Source organism: Sesamum indicum, linkage group LG14, assembly GCF_000512975.1.
Source record: "Sesamum indicum cultivar Zhongzhi No. 13 linkage group LG14, S_indicum_v1.0, whole genome shotgun sequence".
NCBI classification, from domain to species: Eukaryota; Viridiplantae; Streptophyta; class Magnoliopsida; order Lamiales; family Pedaliaceae; genus Sesamum; species Sesamum indicum.
In genome coordinates, this window is record NC_026158.1 from 3827248 (window position 1) to 3848636 (window position 21389).

The 21389-nt window shown below is 33.9% G+C and overlaps 3 protein-coding genes across 5 annotated transcripts; 2 read left to right on the forward strand and 1 right to left on the reverse strand.

The window, feature by feature from the left end:
- LOC105176910 (trifunctional UDP-glucose 4,6-dehydratase/UDP-4-keto-6-deoxy-D-glucose 3,5-epimerase/UDP-4-keto-L-rhamnose-reductase RHM1-like) lies at window positions 603–3966 on the reverse strand. The gene is made up of 3 exons (XM_011099861.2): window positions 3734–3966; window positions 1516–3103; window positions 603–1378 (listed from the first exon to the last, which is right to left on the reverse strand). Exons 2-3 carry the CDS (start codon window positions 3088–3090, stop codon window positions 926–928), a joined length of 2028 nt encoding a protein of 675 aa, XP_011098163.1. The 5' UTR covers window positions 3091–3103; window positions 3734–3966; the 3' UTR covers window positions 603–925.
- LOC105176912 (protein FLX-like 1) lies at window positions 10258–14176 on the forward strand. Of its 3 annotated transcripts, none has more exons than XM_020698718.1 (7): window positions 10258–10481; window positions 10783–10861; window positions 11087–11747; window positions 11820–11983; window positions 12998–13098; window positions 13235–13365; window positions 13800–14176. In XM_020698718.1, exons 2-6 carry the CDS (start codon window positions 10846–10848, stop codon window positions 13325–13327), a joined length of 1035 nt encoding a protein of 344 aa, XP_020554377.1. In that variant the 5' UTR covers window positions 10258–10481; window positions 10783–10845; the 3' UTR covers window positions 13328–13365; window positions 13800–14176. The 3 variants fall into 3 exon arrangements, with proteins under 3 accessions (XP_020554377.1, XP_020554378.1, XP_011098167.1); XM_020698719.1 differs by having other exon boundaries at window positions 10783–10823; XM_011099865.2 differs by lacking the exon at window positions 10783–10861.
- LOC105177077 (peregrin) lies at window positions 16322–18459 on the forward strand. Its single transcript, XM_020698840.1, has 3 exons — window positions 16322–16333; window positions 16984–18021; window positions 18146–18459. The coding sequence occupies exons 1-3, from the start codon at window positions 16322–16324 to the stop codon at window positions 18197–18199; spliced, it is 1104 nt and encodes a 367-aa protein (XP_020554499.1). The 3' UTR covers window positions 18200–18459.

The following is a 21389-nucleotide window of genomic DNA, read 5'->3' on the forward strand; positions in this document are numbered from 1 at the left end:
AAAATTTTTCTTCCCCCCCCCCCCCCCCCCCCCCCAGGTATGTATATTTGTTTTAGTCAATGCACGAACCCATTTTCAGTGCATGTACTTGAACTTAAGAATTCATGACCCAAATCCGACCTTACCCACTCATTTGCATCCGCACTGGAATAAGTAGTACTGCTGCTGAACATGAGTTTGGCGACATGGTCCGATTCGCAGTGTGCAAGGATCCATGGAAAAAAGTTATCCACAATGATGTGAAACTCTCTTGTATATGGAGTTGAGGAAAATGTGAAGATGATTCTTGATTTTGCTCGTGTGAAAGTGCCGCACCAATAGATTTTGTTGATTGTGACATAGAATGAAGTTCTATTACATATTTTATAGAATTTAATATGCACATATTTTGTGTATAAAAAATATTTTTCCAAATAAAATAATTGACATTATTTTCATATAAGATGGCTAGACGCAATAGGATTTGCACTAGAAGATGTGATGTGATTAAAGGGGTCAGTTTTGCCTTGTGTTGGCATGAGATCCTTCTACTTCTCCTTTTCAGCAAAAGGGGAATACAAATACCCACAAATAAAGAATTTTAGCGAAGGGGGGCCATAAAGTACGTGTACAAGGAGTACAAGATCCATATAATTCATTTAGCATCGAAGGAGAGACATTCACGAGCAACATATACATATACGGAGGTGCTTTTCACAGACTAAACACATATACAGAGTTGCAACTTCCTGAAGAACCATCTCCCTCAACCATAGCATGTTTATAATACTGCAAAACTTAAAAAGAGAGCAACAATGAAAAAATGAGCTTCAGCGGAATCTGAAGCTGAGCATGGGGCGAATGAAACTAACATATAGAGTGATGGAGCTACAACGCCTTTAGCAGAACAGCTGCCAATGGGTTGACAGACACTGAAACTACTTAGTTACTTAGCAGGGGCTTTGCGGTTGGGTTCAAATACGTACTTGATCAGCGAATCCTTGATTGAGAGCAACTCAGGGAACTCTTTCTTCAACTTAGAGGCATCCATTTCATTGTTACTTCTAGGAGCAACTATGACCTTTGCTTGCTCTTCAAGAGTGAAGTTAGCCCACTTGAAATCTGGGTCGATATATTTCTTGTACATCTCCAATATCTCATTGTGGCTGACGACGCCAGGGTTGGTGAAGTTCCAAATGCCCCTAAGGTTTCGCTTGGCCATCTCAATTGAAATCGGAAGAAGCTCATCCAAGATTGTCATGCTGTTGGGGATGTTAACCACTTTATTATACCTTGAAATCTTGGTGATAAAGTTGCGTGGGTTGTTCAGGTCGGAAGATATTGGCATCCGAACTCTGAGAGTGCAAACATTGTCATATTCTTTCAAGAGCTCTTCCACCTGATCCAGAGCACATCAGAAACACTTATAAGGACATATGATAGAGGTATGATTGTTGACACATCAAATTTGGTAGAGACAAAAGGTCAACCACGAAGAGTATAAAGTAGATTTCAAACAGAGGAGGGAAATATTACCATAGCTTTGGTCTTTGAGTAGAAAGACCCAGTGAAATTGGGCTTGTCTTCCTCCTTAAACCCAATGCCAGAACCTTCAGGGTGTGCAGCATCATATTCAAATATGCACCCGGTGGCAAAGTTCATCATGAGGAGCCCATGCTCTCTGCATACATCCGCCAAGTTCAGCGTACCGGCAACATTGGTACGAATTGTTTCAGTCTTGTGACTCTCACACCAATCAACATTAGGCCTACCGGTTACACCAGCTGCATTAAAAACATGTGTTGGCTTAATAGCAAGGATGTCTGCTACAAGCTGTGACCGATCCTCAAGACGACCCTTTCCATATTCATAGGTAATCCCCTGCTTCTCACACAATTTTCCAAGCAAACCACCAATCCACCCGGTCCTACCATAAATCAAGAACTTGAAGGCTGGTTTTTGTGGTGAGGGGCTGCTTCTGGAAGGAGGTACCAACATTTTGGACTGATTAGAATTTCCAGTGAATTCAGATTTACCAGATCCATAGTTCTCGGCTCCATCAAAATGCCTCTCGATTCCACCAGGCATCATCAGCATTCTAGGATGAGGAAGCAATGCACCAGATACATCGCCCCACCAGTTAGGATTGTTGGTATACCACTCTATGGTCTTTTTCAGCCCCTCTTCCCATATGGTCCTTTCGGACCAGCCCAAATTCTTCAGCTTCTCGTCATCAAGGAAATACCTCTGATCATTAAATGGTCTGTTCTCCACAAACTGAATGCTCGATTCAGGATCCATTTTGAACAGTTTGCATATGTCTTTGGCAACATCAATAACTCTCCTTTCCCTCTTTGTCCCAATGTTGTAAACATGTCCAACTTCTCCCTTGTGAAGAATGACCTCAAAGGCCTCAGCAACATCCTCACAGTAAAGGTAACTTCGCACATTGGTACCATCACCATGAATTGGGAGAATTTTCCCTTGCATTGCTAAAAGGATGAACTTGGGAATTAACTTTTCAGGGAACTGATTGGGACCATAAACATTGTTTCCTCGGGTGGTAATTACAGGCAACCCATAAGATCTAGCATAAGCCATAACAAGCATTTCAGCCCCAGCTTTTGTTGCGGAGTAAGGATTTGTGGGAAGGAGTTGTGAGGCCTCATGATTTCCTACTACAGCATCCTCATCTGTCTCTCCATAGACCTCATCCGTGCTAACATGAATAAACCTCCTAATCTGCCCAGTAACTTTGCATGCCTCCAAAAGAACATGGGTCCCATAGATGTTGTTCTTGGTAAACTCAAAACTGTTACCAAAAGAATTGTCAACGTGGGTCTGTGCTGCAAAGTGCATTATAGTGTCAATGTTCTCAGTAATGAGAAGGTAGTTGACAAGGTCGGCACTGTCAATGTCTCCCTTGACAAACTTGAAGTTAGGAGAAGATTTAGAAGGAATGAGGTTCTTAAGATTGGAACAGTAATCAAGTTTGTCGAGCACAACAATCTTGTAGTGTGGGTAGTTTCTGATAAGCCTATTTGCAACATGAGAAGCAATAAATCCAGCAGCCCCCGTAATGAGGATATTCTTGGGCGTAAATGTCGTCATTTTGGTTTAATATCTGCAAACAAAAACAGATGATCAAATCCAACAAAAGATGCACCGAACAAGACAGTCGATCCCCAGACAATGCCTGACATTATTAAACTACTCCTACAGAAGATATTAATCATTTAAAAGCATTTAATTCTACACCAAATTATTTCACTGATAATCATAGCATCATGACATTAAATAAGAATCAGCAGCAAAGAGTCATAGCTCACAGTTAAGGCATCGTTACCATTGTTTGAACAGCAAATTAGAATGTAAAGGAAAGACACAATTAATCTCCTAATCCTTAAACGCATCACTAATAAAATGGTCCATCACTAAACAACTAAACAGAGAATGAAGGTAACCAAACGACAAAGAATTTGCTCCACCAATCATTAATCCAAATCAAACACCAAAATATCAACCAAAACAGCATTCAAAAACAGCAGCATCGACCAACAAACATCAACATGCAAAAATTTGCAGATCCACTTACATATCGACAAATTCAAACCTCCGGATAAATGATCACAATTCTCGAACTTAAGACTTAGCAACATCTAACCGCAAAAACGTTCAAACAGATCCAACATAATAAAACCAAATTCCATGGTATAATGAAGAGTAAAACAAATGGGATGGTCGGAAAACTCACGTTTTCTCCAATTCTTGCGATAACAGGGATCAGGATCCTCCAATAAGCAAATAAATCGGGAGAGAATTCCCTCGACAGAAAAGAGGAAAAGAAAAGAAGTGAGAAAGAAAAGGGGAAGAAGCAAGACAAGGAGAGGCGACTGAGCAGCGAGAATCAAGGAGCGTCAACCAACGTCTCCCCTATACATACACTCACTCACGCAACCCCTCTCTCTCTCTCTCTCTCTGTATCTATTCTATACACGCACCGTCCATGCAATTTTCACTTCTCTCTATACTTTCTGATCCCATTTTTTCCCAGGGAAAAAATAAAATAATGTAATAACAATTATTATTATTACTATTATTATATGTGGCACGTTCACATTTTTGTGTAATTGATTAAGTTTTTTAAAAAAATATTATTATTCAAAAAATATATTAACTAAATTAATAAAATATTAAAAAGTACAAAGAAATGACAAAATAATTTAAAAAAGAGAGAGAGAGAGAGAGAGAGAGAGAGAGAAGAAAAAGAGATGTAGAAGTTGAGAAAAGAGAAAATGGGAAGTTAAGAAAAGAGAGAAAAGTGGAAAGTTAAGAAAAAAAGAAAAATAATTAAATATTAAAAAAAATAAAATTGACATACTAAAATTAAGTAAGGTACCAATAGGGTGCTCTCACTTCATATATAGTATAGACTAGCAATCTATGTACACGTCATGTGTAAATAAATAAAAAAAGATATGATAAAAATGATGGGGTAAATAACATCAATATCCACTGAGATTAGATCAAAATTCACAAATATTCTTTCTTTTTGTGAAATTAAAGCTACACCTTCAGAAGTTATAGTTGTAATTACAACCACACTTCCTACTCAAATGCGAAACTTATACACACACCTCTTAATAATATTACACTAACACACTGACATCCCTCAGGAGTGTATTTGTGAAATATTACACTAAAACCGTTAGGGGTGTAACTGTAAGATAGGTGTGTTTGTGTAAACTGGTCTAACTTCAAGGGTGTCAATGTGATTTACCAAAATGTTAATATATATTAATCAATGTGTTCAAATTATGTATTTTTGGTCAATTTTAATACATATATAGCACCAAATTAAACAACAAAAATGTAGTATGAGTTGAGGAAAAACAAAGAAGCTTTTGAGAAGAAAAAATAGCGGTAAGGGGAGAGAGAGAAAATAATTATAACCGTGGATTTATTAAATATATAAAAATTCATGTGGAATAAAATGGAGAATGGGTGAAAGAAATATGGAGTAGTGGGTTGAAAGAAAAAAATGAATTAAGAAGTAAATTACTATTCTAACCTAATTTTATTTTAAGAGAAGAAATGAATTAAGGGGTAATTTTGGGTATTCAAAAATTGATACGACAATAGAATTTAAATATAGATAGATGTTAATTTTTCCATCTATTATTTATTTTACTTTTAATTATCATAATTATTTTATTTTTACTTAGGAAACTAACAAAATTATTTCATAGCAAATTTGATAGTTGTTTATAGTATTAAATTTAAAAAATTAAGCCAAGATTCCAATGTGTAGGCATTGCTTGTTTTTAAAGTAGCACCACTAAATCACATTGAAAAGAAATAGTTAGATACAATTGTGAAATTAATGATACAACTTTTCAAATCACATATTCTTTTTTGAATCTAAAATTCACTTATACTTTTATTGCCTAATTCAAATAGGATTTTTGCCAATGAAACGAAACATCTACTCCAAAATTAAAAATTTAACAAAATAAAGAACATGTTAATAATAAGTATAATTTAAACTAATTTCTACCAATAATATCAAAATTAGAAAAAATATAGATCTATACTGTTAATAAAGTATCGCTGACCTATTAGTGATTTCTTGTATGATAATTTTCTCGCTCGCCAGTACTCATTGATTGCCTTCTGTCTTTCGCATGAGTTCGGCATCTTTATCTTCTACGTTCAGCTTCAGCAGATGCAGCTTGTTGATAGTTTTGATTTTCCTATTTTCTACTTGTGTAGTAGGTCTAAAGCATTTAGAGGGATTTTTCCAACAATAACTCGAATATATCCGTATACTTGCATAGCATATCAAGCAAAGTATAAAATGGATATGTAAATCTATGTAACTTGACACCAATTAAATAATGGATAATATTCAGTATTAGAATCCCTTAAATTGTACCAAAAAAAAAATAGATCCCCTAATAAAGGCATGTAAAGCATAAAATTGAAAAGACAATAATCGTTTTCAACCTGAAAGTTAATGAAACTTCAAAAAAACTCGAACAAAGCTTCAACACGTACTTCTGCTAGTCAAGTCGCACTCCACTAAAAATGTTGACAAATAGTAATATTAATTTCATTCTCCGTATATTTTGAGGAATTAATCAAAATTAATGATTTGATCAATTTTGAAATGCTAAACAGATAAATAGAACTTAAGCAAAGAATCAAGCTATCCCACATTATTTTGAAGCTTTCAAATTGAACCGACGTATAACTTTATCCTTTTTTGGTATTCAAGAACGAACTTTGGCAGTATCCATATGGAATCATCTGGATAAATGAATAATGCATAATATATATAGAGGATATAGGATCACTCATGATGTTGATAGACGATAAAAAGAAAGGAGCAATAGTGAGGGAAAACAAATAGTAGAACTAACCTTTGTTTAAGACGCGATAACTGTTTGGATTTCAAAGTGTCATCGTGGGATTGGTAGGCTCACCGACGCAACCGCTCTAAATGAAATTCTTGCATCAGAAAAAGAAAAACCCCAAAAATTAAAAAAAAATCAATGCTTATTGTTAGTATACAATCTTGAAACAATATTTCTTTCTTTCTTTCTCCTCACCTACGCTCCGCTGCAGCACACAAACATGTAATCTCAACTTCTCAACTCTAAGTAATTGCTTAGAGTTTGTTTAATTAGACTTGATTGGTGTTAGTGATTGCTAAACCCTCCGTACATTTCTTGAGGGTAAAGAAATAAAAGTACAAAAACAGGGAATCGGCACAGCAAAATTTTCATTTTGGTTTTAATGTATATAATGAGGTATATTTTCAGCTTTATAAGCGTAGTTTAGTTGGAAAAATTTTTTTTGTTTGATTTGCAATAAGTCAATCGAGAGCAAATATTAATTTTTATTCAGTTTTTTTTTAATATCAATAAATTTGATTAATTTGAACTAACATAATGACTTATTTGTTAGATAGAAGCAGATCTTAGGGGTGTTAGATTTAATTTTTCTAACCACAAGGGTCTACTTATAATTACACCAAATTTCATAGGAGGGGAGTGTAATTTTTTTTTTTTAAATCAACAAATTCAGTGAATTTTGACCAACGAAATGACTTATTTGTTAGACGGAAGTAAACCTTAAGGGTACTAGATATAATTTTTTAAACCACATGAAATCTATATGTAATTACATCAAATTTCAGGATAGGAGAATGTAATTATCCATAATTATTATTAATTAAAAATGAAGAAAAAAGAATGAAATAAAAATAGAACAAAATACAAAAATAAGGTCAGCAACCACCCGATGGAGAATGGTGGGAAGATTTAGAAGGGCGTGTTTGGTGGGTTGTGAGATTGTCTTACCCTCTATAATAATTACAGATAATTATATTTAAATCCCTTAATTCAAAGTTTATTTACACAAATTTTTCTTGTCTTTTAGAAAATTACACGTTCATCTTAAAAAACGTGAACATCATTCCATAAACAATCACTGCTTTGGCTGTTAGGGGTGCTTCTGTTATTACGCAAAAAGATAGGAATGGTTTTTGTAATCATTAAATCACACATGATATTATTATGTGTTAGTTAAATTATTCACAATTTATATGAATACAACTTCATATGAACAAAATGACATTGAATATCTGTAAATGTGATTAGTTAGGGATTTTTGTGTGTCAAATAAATCGGAAACTGAGGCTATTTGTAGAGGAGTTAGCTTGGTTTGTTGAGAAAAAGAAGTCGTAGGACTCTTAAAATAAAAATGTGAGGAGAATTTTTCTCAACCTCCATGACTTGGTCATCCTTAAGAGTCCAAAAATGAAAAGAATGTAAAATTTAAATATAATTTTTTCCGGACGGGCGAGCGCACGTGTGGTAATTCTTCCACAATTCACCTACCTACACTAGTCATTCCAAAGAGAATAAGTTGGCTTAATATATAGATGAAAAGGAATTTATGCAACCTATGTGGGACAAGAAAAGGGTCGTTATATTAGTCATTCCCAACCGTTATAACTAATACAAATAAAGTATGAAAAAAAGAAAATAAATGGTTCAAAAATCATGGCCATAGTTTTATAAATAATTAGGATAATTACATTGATACCCTTGAGATTAAGTTCAAATATACAATTATCTCATATTCTTTATAAAACTATAAAAATATACCATTTAAAATTATAGTTATAATACATCCCTTATTCAGTAGCTAAAGTGTACACAAACACCCTCTTAGGAGGTGCCCTAAATTATATTACACCTCAGCAAATGTATTTGTAACTTTACAAAAGACATGCATATTTGTACATTTAGATATAATCACAAAAAAAGTCATTGTAATTTATCTAAATAATTGATAAGGACTAGTGTACGAGGCACAGACAATCCTTGTGCACAACTAATTAAAAAATTAAAACATAATTATTATTTTTAGGGTATTTTATATTTTACCATTTGAACTATGACTGTTTTTGCATTTTGACATCTAAATTTTTTTTGTGCCAACTTACCATTTTAACTCTATAAATTTTTTCACTTGCCATTTATAACTATTTTGCAACCAAGTTTTTTTTGTGAAAAAAAGCATCAGATGCAGTGCACATGTGATATTTAAAGGTTATGTGATGAGATATTTTTCAAATATGCATAACATGTGATGTTTTTTTGTTAGAAAAAATCAACAAAAAAAATGGTCATACATGACTGATGCGTGCGATTTTAGTACAGATCCAAAGTTCTTGGATCTTTAAGGTACCTCTGGACCAATTGAGTAAAAATTCCTAAGAAAAAGGACCTACAAAATAAAAAGTTAGCACTCCGATGCTTAAACTAGTCCCGGAATTAAGGAGGGTTAAAAATTAAAATGAATGACAACGAAAAGTTATGATAAAACTAGAATTTAGTATGCAAGAGCATGAATTTATAATAGTAGAATAACAACAAGAGGAGGAGTTCTCGAGTGTGTAAGAGGACTGTTTGCCGGGGGTACCTCCTTTATTTATAAAGGAAGAGTTCCCCTGCAATAGGAGTCCTACTGAGGGGACTCCGTATGATCAGCAAGAAAGGTGGGATTTTGTGGATAAGGCTCTTTTTTATCCGTTCCTTAAGCAACAAATCTTCGTGTGAAGGGGGTTCCTTCTAAGTGCAAACTCCTACCTAATGAGGAGTCTGTCAAGTTGAAGAGTTCAACTTTTTGAGGGAATCTTCCTTCCTACAAGCTAACTTTGGAGCCTCCGAATTGGGCTCCTTCTTCGGGCCAAACATGACAAAGTAGGCTCCCTTTCTTGACTGGACTTTGGTGCAAGGAGGGAGCCTTTTGGGCTGAGCCAAATGGACCTTTCCTTTAGGTCGGACTGGATTGTAGGAGGTCCTTTTTTTGGACCAAGCATAGTCCAGAACTGCCTCTCTCATGGGCTGGTGGCCCTCATCTGGGCTTAGTACTTCGTTTTGGGTCAATTTTCTTTAGGCCGTACCCATCAATGATAAAGTGTAAATTTCACAAAAGTGAGATGGTAAGTTTATACGAAAAAAATTCGATAGCAAAATTTAAAAACGGACATAGTTTGAATGAAAAAAATATAATGTACCTTTATTTTTATATTAATTAAATAATATAAGAAGTCATTAAGAAAAAAATGGTAGAGAAAATGAAATATAAAAGTTGAGAGTTAGAGAAAAGTAGAAGGTCATTGAAATAATTTTAAAATTCTAAAAAGAAAAATAAAATCTGAAAATGAGATTCAAAAGGGTGCTTTTTAATCATAAAAGAATTTAAATAATTCAGAAAATACTCATAAATCAATTCAATGTTATATAATATATATATTATTTTGTATCTATATTTCAATAAAGAAAATATAAATATAAGATAGTTATTGGTAACATTATGTGTTTATCATTTATCTATTTATTTCATACCCCCAAAAAATAATATGTTAATTATATTTTATTTTTCCAACTATAACTATTTTTATACGCTCTTATTTAAAAATTGTTGTCATTTATAACAATTTTGCCAAGTTTTTTGTCCATAAAAACATTATATGCTGTGCACATATGATATTTAAAAGTTATGTAATATTATATTTTTTTATATATGCACAATATATAATATTTTTTCGATAAAAAAAGTTAATAAAAAAATAATCATATATGACAATGTGCAAATTTTACAAATTTGAGTGATAAGTTGACACAAATTGGCAAAATGTAATTTACCCCAAAATAATCACTAACATATATTTGTGAGCTATCCATTTATCCAATACACAAAATAAAAGAAGCCCTAAATAATGTAATCTCAAGCCCTAAATGATTCAATATCATCCAACAATGTCAATGTTGTAGAGAGTGTGAGAGACACAAAACCACTCAGCTCACAGCCTATTATCGACAGCATAATCTTGATTCTGGAATTAGGGTTTTGGGATTTTGATTTTTGCACAATAGAGGGGAACCGTCGCCCTCTCCGCGAATTCCTAGACCTGCTTAAAACTTGTAAGTTGGTTGATCATTTTGTCCGTTCAAAATACCAGTGTAGTTGTTCGGTTATAACATTTCGTGTTCATTTTGCTTACTGATGGCGTATTGACGTAGCACTGTGTTGTCCAAAGATGATTGTCTCTTGTGCTTCCTCTCGGTTACCAAGTTATAGTTTTCCCTTATTATGTTCTTATTTCAATGCTTGAACATTAATGGTGTGCTTTTGGGGATTCTTTTCCTGGAATTCGTGGTCTTTCTTCTAGTACCTGATTTGAATTGCTACTATACTGATGTTGGGTTTTCTTTCTATTTTTAGTTTCACGATTTGAACAAGGATATAAGGTGGAGAATCTTAGGGTATTTTCGTTTTTTCCCTCCAATGATAATCTCTTCAGGTTTCATTTTACTTCATTTTATTCGGGATCTTGATCAGCTTCATTGGCCTGCTTCCATTAATTAATTTCTGGTACTTTGATGATTCAAGTTTTGGTATCTTATATGGATAATGTGCCTTTTTCCCTTCTGCGGTTTACATTGACCCCTAGACATTTGAATTTGCTTGAGAGTTAGTAGGAAAACTTGGTTGCTCACTTCAGCTGGCTCTTTCTGTTTTCGTGTAGGATTCTTGTTTCGCTTGGCCAAAAGGATCAATAAAACCAAGTATATCACCAGAATGTCAACAAGAAATCGAGGGCCTCCAATTCCTCCTAAAGGTGGTCCACATGGTGGGCTGCCTCAACCTCCCATCCATGAACAACCGTTTGCTAGAGGCCTTCGGGGAGTGCCACATCCTGCATTACATGATGAAATGAGGGAAGCCCATTATAGTTTGTCAGGCCCCCGACCACTTCCTCCACACCCTGTGATCATAGAGGAAAGGTTGGCAGCTCAACACGACGATATCCAGGCTCTGCTAGTTGATAACCAAAGGTTGGCTGCAACTCATGTGGCACTTAGACAGGAATTGGAAGTTGCTCAGTACGAACTTCAGCGAGCAGACAAGTATGCACGTACATTGCATGCAGAGAAGGAGTCAGAAACAAGGGAACTTTATGAGAAGTCTGTTAAAATGGAAAATGAACTTCATGCGCTTAATGCTATGAGGTCTGAGCTTATGCAGGTGCATATGGATATTAAGGAGTTAACTGCTGCTAGGGAAGATCTTACCGCACAAGTCCAAATGATGACTCAAGATTTGGGTAGAGTTACCTCAGATTTGCAACAAGTTCCAACAATTAAGTCTGAAATTGAAGGTTTGAGACACGAACTGGAGCGAGCTAGGTATAGGCTTATTTAACTTGTGGTGTTTTTCTCTTCTATTTGTGTTAGTAGTGAATTCATTATGTTATCCAGGGCTGCTGTTGAGCATGAGAAGAAGGGCTTCTCTGAAAGCTTTGACCATGGTAAGGTGATGGAGAATAAATTAATCACTATGGCCAGAGAGATGGAAAAACTTCGAGCCGAATTGGCTAATGCAGAAAAAAGAGCTCATGCTGTTGCTGCTGTTGGGAATCCAGGTAAGTTCTCTTGGAGATTAGATGTGCAAGTTATATTTCAAGCTTGAGGACGAGCTTCTTTTTGTCTATTCATGTCGACTTTGTTCTTTATCATGAAAGATTATGGAAATTTTGAAAGGAAAATGAACTTTTTTGAGGATAGGACAATTAAAGACTATATACTCCTGAAATGCATTATTACAATCGTGTTTCAGCCTTTCAGGACCTGGAAGAGACTGCAGTCTTGCACATATAGAGTTCTGACATTTTTGCATAAGATGCACCACTCTTTTAATAAGAGAAAACAAGATACACATGCAGACATTCTATTATATATCTTTAAATTTATTAGCCCTGTCAAGGTGTCTGAGGTACAATAAAAATATAAAACAACCAAGCAATACTTTTGTAAAGTCATCTCTTTGTTTCTTACTGTGATCTAGTTGTTAGGAGTACTTAATAAAGTTTCATGTTTTGACACATTTCTGTTTGGTAGTTAATCTGTGGGCTTCAATTGATGATGCCAAATCTATTCGAATTTTATACACAAAGCTTGATGAACTAAGTTTTGCGATTAAAAATTCATTCACTATGCAAATTTGGATGCATAAACATAGTTTAAGAAATTATGGAGGAGATGTCCTCAGAAAGAATGTAACTTAAGCCTTGCTGATTTGCAGACTGATGCATATTTGCTTTTTGGCGTCTATTTTTCATTAGCCTGTGAACTTTGCCTCAATGAAACTTTTCATCCTTTTGAAATGATCTATTTCTATGCTGTGACATTAGAATTCTTTGAAGCTTTATACATCTTTTTGAAAGGTGAACTATGCTTTGCTTCTCAACTGATTCTAATTATGTGGATCTTTTCGAGATCAAACACCAGCTTGGCCTAAGTTTGCAGTCTCTGGACGCCCTACAAAGACTTTGAGTTTTGTTTTCGGTTAATGTAGCGGTGCATCTATTTTACCTCATTCAGTTGATTTAGTAGTTCCCACTGTAAAAGTCATCTTACTTTGAGTCCTATATATGCAGGGGTGAATTATAATGCTAATTATGGCAATCCTGAATCAGGGTACCCTGGCAACCCCTATTCTGTTGGTTATGGCATGATGCCGGCAAACTCAATGCATCAGGTAACTTCTTAAATATGTTCATGCTCTTGTGTTTAGGCACATCTTGTGATGGAAAAATGCTCCCCAAGAGAAAACAGGGCTGTTTTTCTATTATTGTTACATTTTCAATCAAATTCTAAACAATGTCCTGTTTCAGGCTCCTGCTGGTGCGGAGGGTTATCCTCAGTATCCACCTGGACCTGGTGCTTGGGGTTCTTATGATACACAGCGAGCTCAAGGACCCAGATAGACAGTTTCGTGCTAGGATGGATATTTTACTTCACTCAGGTATTTCATTATGAACTCGATTGTGTTGTAACATTTTATAAAAATGAACTCCCTCAAAATCTCAATGCAGTATCAATATTTCAGAATTTCTATTGAAGTTGGGTTGATAAGCATTTATTGACGACATATTAGCATCTTGTCAATGTGCTGAAGTTAGTTTGTTCACCACTGATCATCCTTTTAAACTGCCACGTTCTCAAAACTTATTTAGTTGGATTTTGCTGTTTCTATTTGTATCGTTGGACTTATGGCATTTGGCGGCTATCTGAACTAAAGAATACCGTATTTTTGTATTCCGAGTGTCTTTGAATCCTCCATAAAATTCATTCCACTATTAGTCTTCTTTCAATTTGTTTCCAGCTCAACCGGTGCTAGGAATGCTTTTGCTATCTTCAGTACTCGAACATCTAAATGATGCTTACCTACATTTTCAGATCTTGACGAGAGCTTCTGCTATTAAAGAGTCAGACGTCTTACGTTGCTGGAATTAGGACCGTCCCCTGTTCAATATCCGGTAAGTAGCACTGAAACTGGACATAGAAACAGCTACTGCAGTAGAGGATGCCGATTCTTCCATGGATTTCTTATCCAAGGGTAGAAAATTATTTCTATACACATGATGCAAAATTGTCACTGCAACAAATAGATGTGGTTTTACATTTCTTTAGTATGGGGCAGCAAAAGCTTTATACGCTCATCTTCATCTATTGTCTATGTTATGTTTCATCAAAAATTAAAACAAAAGATTTAAACCCTTGTAAATTGATTTCTTTTGGAATTTTCACCTTATTAAATATGTCTAGTTCATACATTTCTTTCTTGGCACTATTTCTTTTTCTATTTAAAAAAGGGATCTCAGTCTCAGCCATTACAAGTTAATCATAAATGTCTTATCTCATTAATTTCAATTGTTCCTATCCAAGTCCATTTTTTTAATTTTTTTTTATTTTTTGACTGTAAAGATATACCGTTTTCTATTGTTATTAGTTTTAAGTTTATGTTATGATATTTTGTAGGTTATTTATTCGGATGAATGCATCATAATAAATTAAATGGATATTAAGAAATAAAATTGAATTTTAAAAAGGTATCTCCATCATTATAAAAACTACTAATCGTGAAAATAGTAAATAAAAAAATATTTATCTCTCTCAATATAATAATATAATGATGTAGAAGACATATATTTATCAAAATCAGTGTATTTTTTAAAAATTATTAGTTTCTAACTTTATATATTAGTGACCACAATAATGAATGAGATACAAAACGGAAGAATTAAAATTTTAAAAGATTTGAAACAATCACAAAAAGTAAATTTATTTTAATGGTAAAGTGATAATTATTAAATTAAACGTATAGTTGGTAATTTTCACTATAAAATGATGTGAAATAGGTACTTATTTTCACGTAAACTAAAAAGAGCATGGTTATTGTTTTATTAATAGTATAGATGGAGTGGTGAACTGATAAGTACCAATTTGATGTTCATAACAAAATCCAGGTATCAATTAGCTCATCATAATTATGAATGATTACATCTTACTTTACGAAATTATGATTTATTTATATAAATTATTTATATCTTTTAAAAAATTATGCATATATATACAAAAGAACATCAATATCGTATGCACAAATGAGTCTTGTTTTTTGAAAAACTAGCTATTATAGTATGTTGTTTTTTGCGTGCATATAATAAATAATTATTTACGTTTTAAAATATATTATTGATAAGAATAAGATAAATAAATCAATAAATTTAAAATAATAATAATAATGATAAGTACCAATTTGATGTTCATAACAAAATCCAGGTATCAATTAGCTCATCATAATTATGAATGATTACATCTTACTTTACGAAATTATGATTTATTTATATAAATTATTTATATCTTTTAAAAAATTATGCATATATATACAAAAGAACATCAATATCGTATGCACAAATGAGTCTTGTTTTTTGAAAAACTAGCTATTATAGTATGTTGTTTTTTGCGTGCATATAATAAATAATTATTTACGTTTTAAAATATATTATTGATAAGAATAAGATATATAAACCAATACATTTAAAATAATAATAATAATAAATAAAATTAATTTAAAAATATTATCGACACAAAAAAAATAAAAAATTGGTGTGGGTGAAATTTTCGTATTAGTATAGATAAATAGTGTAGATGAAGAAGAATTTGAAAATACATAAGGACATTTTTTGTAATTTCAAATATTATTGTCACGATGTAAATAACTGTTATTTATGAGTGAAAATAATTTTTTTTATATAGTATAGATAAATAAATGAAAATAATAGATAAATAATTGGAAATACATATTCAGTACGTGTGTAAATAAGATATATATATATATAATATATATTTTTTTATTAAAGTAATTTTTAATATATAATTGAGTAAATATATTTATAAGAAATTGATAAATTAAGTAAGAAATAGTCAATTGAAGATGGAAAAAAATAAAAATAAATTCATTTAAAAATTAAAAAAAGTTACATGCAAGACACGGAAATCGCCAGTTTTAAATATGAAAAAACAACCAATAAAGATTTGTTCGAGTGATAAGATTGAGACTCAGAATTAAAAATTATGGGTTCAAGTTCCACGAATGCGACTATATAATGTAGTTATATAATAATATCTGGGATATTACATTATTCTCTTATGAAGTTTGGTGTAATTATACGTAAATTTCATATAGTTTGAAAAATTACATTTAATAACCTTGATATTTGCTACTGTCTAACAAATAAATCCCTCTGTTAGTCAAAATTTATTAAATTTGATGGTATTAACAAAAAAAAAAAATAGAAAATTGACATTTACCATCGATTGATTGATTATTGACTTATTGCAGCGGTCAAACAATATTTTTCGAGTTAAATTACCATTATAACGGTGAAGATATATCTTTTACATACATTAATGCGTGAATGTGTATGACGGTAATTTGACCATAAAAATATTTCTATTTGACTTGCAATAAATTAACTAAGGGTTAATATAGTTTTTTTTTTATTTGTAAATTTTGACTAATGGAGAAACATATTTGTTAGATAGAAATAAATTTGAGGTGTTAGATGTAATTTTTCAAATTACAAAGAATTTATATGTAATTATACCAAATTTTAGAAAAAAAATAATGATTATTCTTAAATCTTTGAACATATTCTTTAATTTAAAAATATCGATATACCTGATCAGTCTTTCAAATTTGCATGATATAAATAAACCGATTCTTATAAATAAAAAATATTACTTTACTTTTTTTTTTCTTTGGCAATTATTTAATTGAATGTAATTATACCTTGTAGTTACAGTACATGATTTTAATAAATTTTTTTATTCAAATTAAAGTTAATTTAATTAAATTAATTATTATGATTTTTGAAATAATAAATTAATTACATAATAAATATTATATTTATTATATAATTCATTCAAATTTGAGGAGCATTGAATTTGGTAAGCATTTCCCCATTTAAATGGAATTCAAATATCGCGTTGTCCCTCGCAAAACGAATAATCAAAAAATTCAATTGGCGAGTGAAACCTCCGCCGCCGCCCTCCGCCCCAAATTTTCAAACATTTCAAGAATTCGGAGAACACCTTCCTCCGCCCCACCATCAATTTCCATGTTCCCGCCACCTCCAAAATTTCCCACAAATATTTCGAGAGCAAATTCCATGGCCTGCCTCCTCTCAAAAGATTCAGGCTGATACAACAAGAACAAAACCAAGACCACAAACCATCCACGAAAAATCCAGATTTTGTAGAAAATAACACGACCCCTATATGCCTTCCCGCCAAAAAACGTAAAGAGTGCCGAGATTCGCCGCCGCTTCCTCCCATCTCCACTACTTTCTGTCTGCCGGCCAAGAAGAGGATCTGGGCTATTCACCCATTCGACCTCAACCTCGAATACGAACCACCCATCGATGCCGATAAACAAGAAATCAGGCCAAAAGAGCTGGAGAAATCACCAGAAGCCCACATTCAAGAAGATGGAATCAACGATGGAGTTGAAAAATCTGTGGGAGAAGACACAGAAACAGAAGAAGACGGCGTGTGTGAAGACGACGATGACGGAATCGTCTGCGCCGTATGCGATAGCACCGACGGGGATCCCACGGACCCCATTGTGCTATGCGATGGCTGCGATCTAATGGTCCACACCACATGCTACGGTCATCCCTTCACAAAGGGTATTCCAGAAGGCGACTGGTTTTGTGCCCAGTGTCTGGAATCAAAATCAGCGAGAAGTTCTGCTTCAAAGGCGCAGTTCTCCTGCTGCCTCTGCCCTGTCTCCGGCGGGGCGTTAAAGCCCACAACCGACGGCAGGTGGGCTCATTTGGTGTGCGCAATATATGTGCCAGAAGTGTTTTTCATCGACTCGGAAGGAAGAGAAGGCATTGATTGCAGTAAAGTGTTAAAGAGAAGGTGGGAGCAAAAGTGCTATGTTTGTAAATCCAAGAACGGGTGTGTGATTGATTGTTCTGAGCCCAAGTGCTCTTTATCGTTCCATGTGAGTTGTGGGTTGAAAGAGGAGCTCTGCATTGAGTACAGAGAAGGCAAGAACAAGGGGGCTGTTGTTGCTGCTTTCTGCAGAGCTCATACTGATCTTTGGAAGAAGGTAAGTTATCTAATGGTGATTGCCAGTGATTTCTTGTTGTAGATTGTTTTCTTCTTGTTAATGGGATTTTCAGTTGTTCCGATTCTTGCTATATAATATGTGGTTTTTGGTCTGATTTCTGCAGCAAGAGCAAACAGGGAAGTTCAAGATTGTGGCAAGAGATGAGAACAAGAAATAGCAGGAATTTGTTGTATGTGTTTAAAGGTTCTTTGTTTTTGAGAATAGGTTTGCAGGATTATTGGAAATGGAATGGAATTTTCCATCATTTCAGTAGTTTATAACAGTAGTTTGACTCTGTTTATGGAGTAGGGAAGTTGCCATTATTATTATCTTTTTTCTGAATTTACAGCTACTAATTTTTTTTCTTTTCTTCACTTGAGCTCCAAAGTGTAACAAATTGACAATGAAATGATTAGGCTGTCTGCTGTGATTTTATCTTATTTCATCCTTTTAATGAGAAGTAATAAGATAAAATGAGTTGATTGAGATCCATTTTTTTTGGATTATGTGATGGGATAATTATATTTATACTGCCTAATTTATAGTCTACTTATAAACGTTATTTTTATTTTTTTACTTCTTGTATTATTACAAAAATCAATCTTGATAGCTATAAATATGATAGTTTGTATAATAATATTGATATTTTTAAGGAATATGTATAATTTTTCAAAAAGTAAGAATATTTTGTGAAAATAATATTGATGTTTTTGGTGTGTATTTTCTCAAAAATTAAGGGATAGTTGTGTAAATAGATCGTAGGTTAGAAGGTGCAAATGTAATTAATTCTTATGTTATTAGACGTGAAATAAAAGTATAAATGACAATAGGTTTAAGGAGGAAATGTAATGAGTATATATCACGTGATATGTTTTTCTAAAGAGCAGTAATGTTAGCATTTTTTTTTGAATAAGAAATGATATGTACAAAATAGACTATTTTATAATTATGATGATGTCAGAGTGTATAAATGGCTAAAGTTTCCAATAACCTTTACTATAGGAACTTGCAAAAATAATGTTAGCACTCCGAAACGTTCAAGTCAGTATCTAATATTGAAATAATAATATTGAAAGAGGAGATGAATGAATTATAATGAAATTTGATGAAAGATTGTGAATAAGAATGAGAGTGCGTAATGGAAATTGTTTATGAATATTCAAAAAGCCGTCCTCCTGCTTGAGGGGGACTAAACTTGATTTAATAGCTAAGGTCCCCCAGTAGTGAGGCGGTCTAATCTCCGAGAGGGTTGAGAAGTCAGTTTTTAATGGATAAGCATTCTAGACATCCTTATTTAATTAGTTGTAAGGGGCTGCGGGAGTCTATTCTAACTTGGAGAGTCTAGTGAGATAAGAGTCCTTCATTAGGGGACTGTCCTTCTCAACCTTCTCGTTAGCTTATTCTTTTAAGTATACTTCGCCACTTGTACTATGCACACAATTTTTTGCCAAGGAGAATTATTTTTGCCGTATACTAATTTAAGTATACTATGTACACTATAACTTGATAAAATATTTTTTTTGCTAAGTAGACATCGGCAATTACATCTCATTTGGCGGCGGTCGAAATTACTTATAATACTCCCCAGGCTGTCGTCGTCCAGTACGCACGTGCCGTTGCATTACTTTTATTTGGGGGATTAATGTGCCCAGATTCCTCAAGTAACTATGTCTCATTACTATATCTTTCAAAATTAGAAGATATAGAAACCGCGAGAAACTATAGTTGGGGGAGTGCTGTGCTGGCATTTTTATATCGCGAATTGTGCAATGCCAGCACAAAAGGCAAAGCGGCAATTGGTGGAGCGCTGCAATTGCTACAGGTAAAATTGACTTAAAAAGTTTTACACATTTTTTTTTTTTGCTATTGATATTCATTAATAACACATATTTGTATTGTTCGTGTAGATTTGGGCGTGGTCACGGATTACGCCACTTTGTCCTGGACTTGGTGCCCAACGGCTATTTATGGGCCAAGTGCAAATGGACAACAATCGCTGGCTCCCAGCAGCACCATATGGTGCTACTTGGAATTGTCAGCATACTTTCACCACTACAGTTCGGGGAACTGTACGAGTCATACGAGAAATTTTGGATGAGATGCAGGCGGATCAGGTAAATAAATTTTAATATTATTCGTATATTTATACCGTGAATTAAATTCATATTAATTTACATCTTTGTTTTTATTACAGTTCATATGACAACCGTATGACATGGACTCGGATGTCATTATGGCTTACGCCGATGAATTGAACCCCCAGTTGTGGAGGTCATCTGTTTCGTTAATATTCTTCGCAATAGTTGAAATGCATCGTCCCGACCGAGTTGTTCGCCAATTCCGTTCCGTTGATATTCTACGCAATAGTTGAAATGCATCGTCCCGAACGAGTTGTTCGCCAATTCGGGATGAGGCAGAATGTACCAGAATCGACGGATACCCGTGATATGAGCCTCCATCAGATTTCCCGTAAAAATCACGCGGGCGCAGATTGGTCTCTGCAACACATACAATACATCAATAGATGGCAAAAACGATATGACACGGTTGTACATAGGCCACTCATTTCTAATAGAAGGGAAACAGAACGAGGTTATTGGGAGTGGTACTACAACATAACAAGAAATTTCATGTCGTCATCTACTGATAGACGTGTGGAAAGCGGGTACCAACCTGAAGAAGCACCTATGTTGCAAGTTGTGGTACGTTATTATATAATATTACATATTTTATTTTATATATATTTTTAACAACACAAGGCTAATTATTTTTCTACACTTTTCAGGCAAATGAGGTGAATGCCCTTGAAACTTTATGTCGATCTAGACCACCAAATATCGAAGGATATAGTCAATTGGTGGATAGATTAGAACATGGGTTACATATTATCAAGGAGGTTATAACCCAACAGCCACAACAAATTGCTTCTCCATCCGATGATGCTCCCACAACATCCCACAGGCAAAGAAGAAGTTCTAGCCGAATGTCAACTGATTCAGTTGAACGTCATGATTTTGGGGTGGATATAGCTGGTCCTTCTACAGTATTATCCACCTCAAGATTATTACGTACCTCAACCGCCTCAAGATTATTATATGCCTCAACCATCTCAAGGTGATTGGTTTCAATCGACTCCATATATGTCAAATCAAACACAAGATTTTTCTCTTGACCTTGGTCTTGGTTTTAATCAACCATATACACAAGGATATAATATTTCACCAATTCCATTTCCATCATTTGGTGCATATCGTGACAATGTGGAGTCAAGTTCTGAAACATCAAGTCGGTTTGTTGGGGAAGAAAATGAGGCGCAAAATGAGCCAGTTAGAAGACCTCGACGTCAACGCCACAGACGACATTGTGGA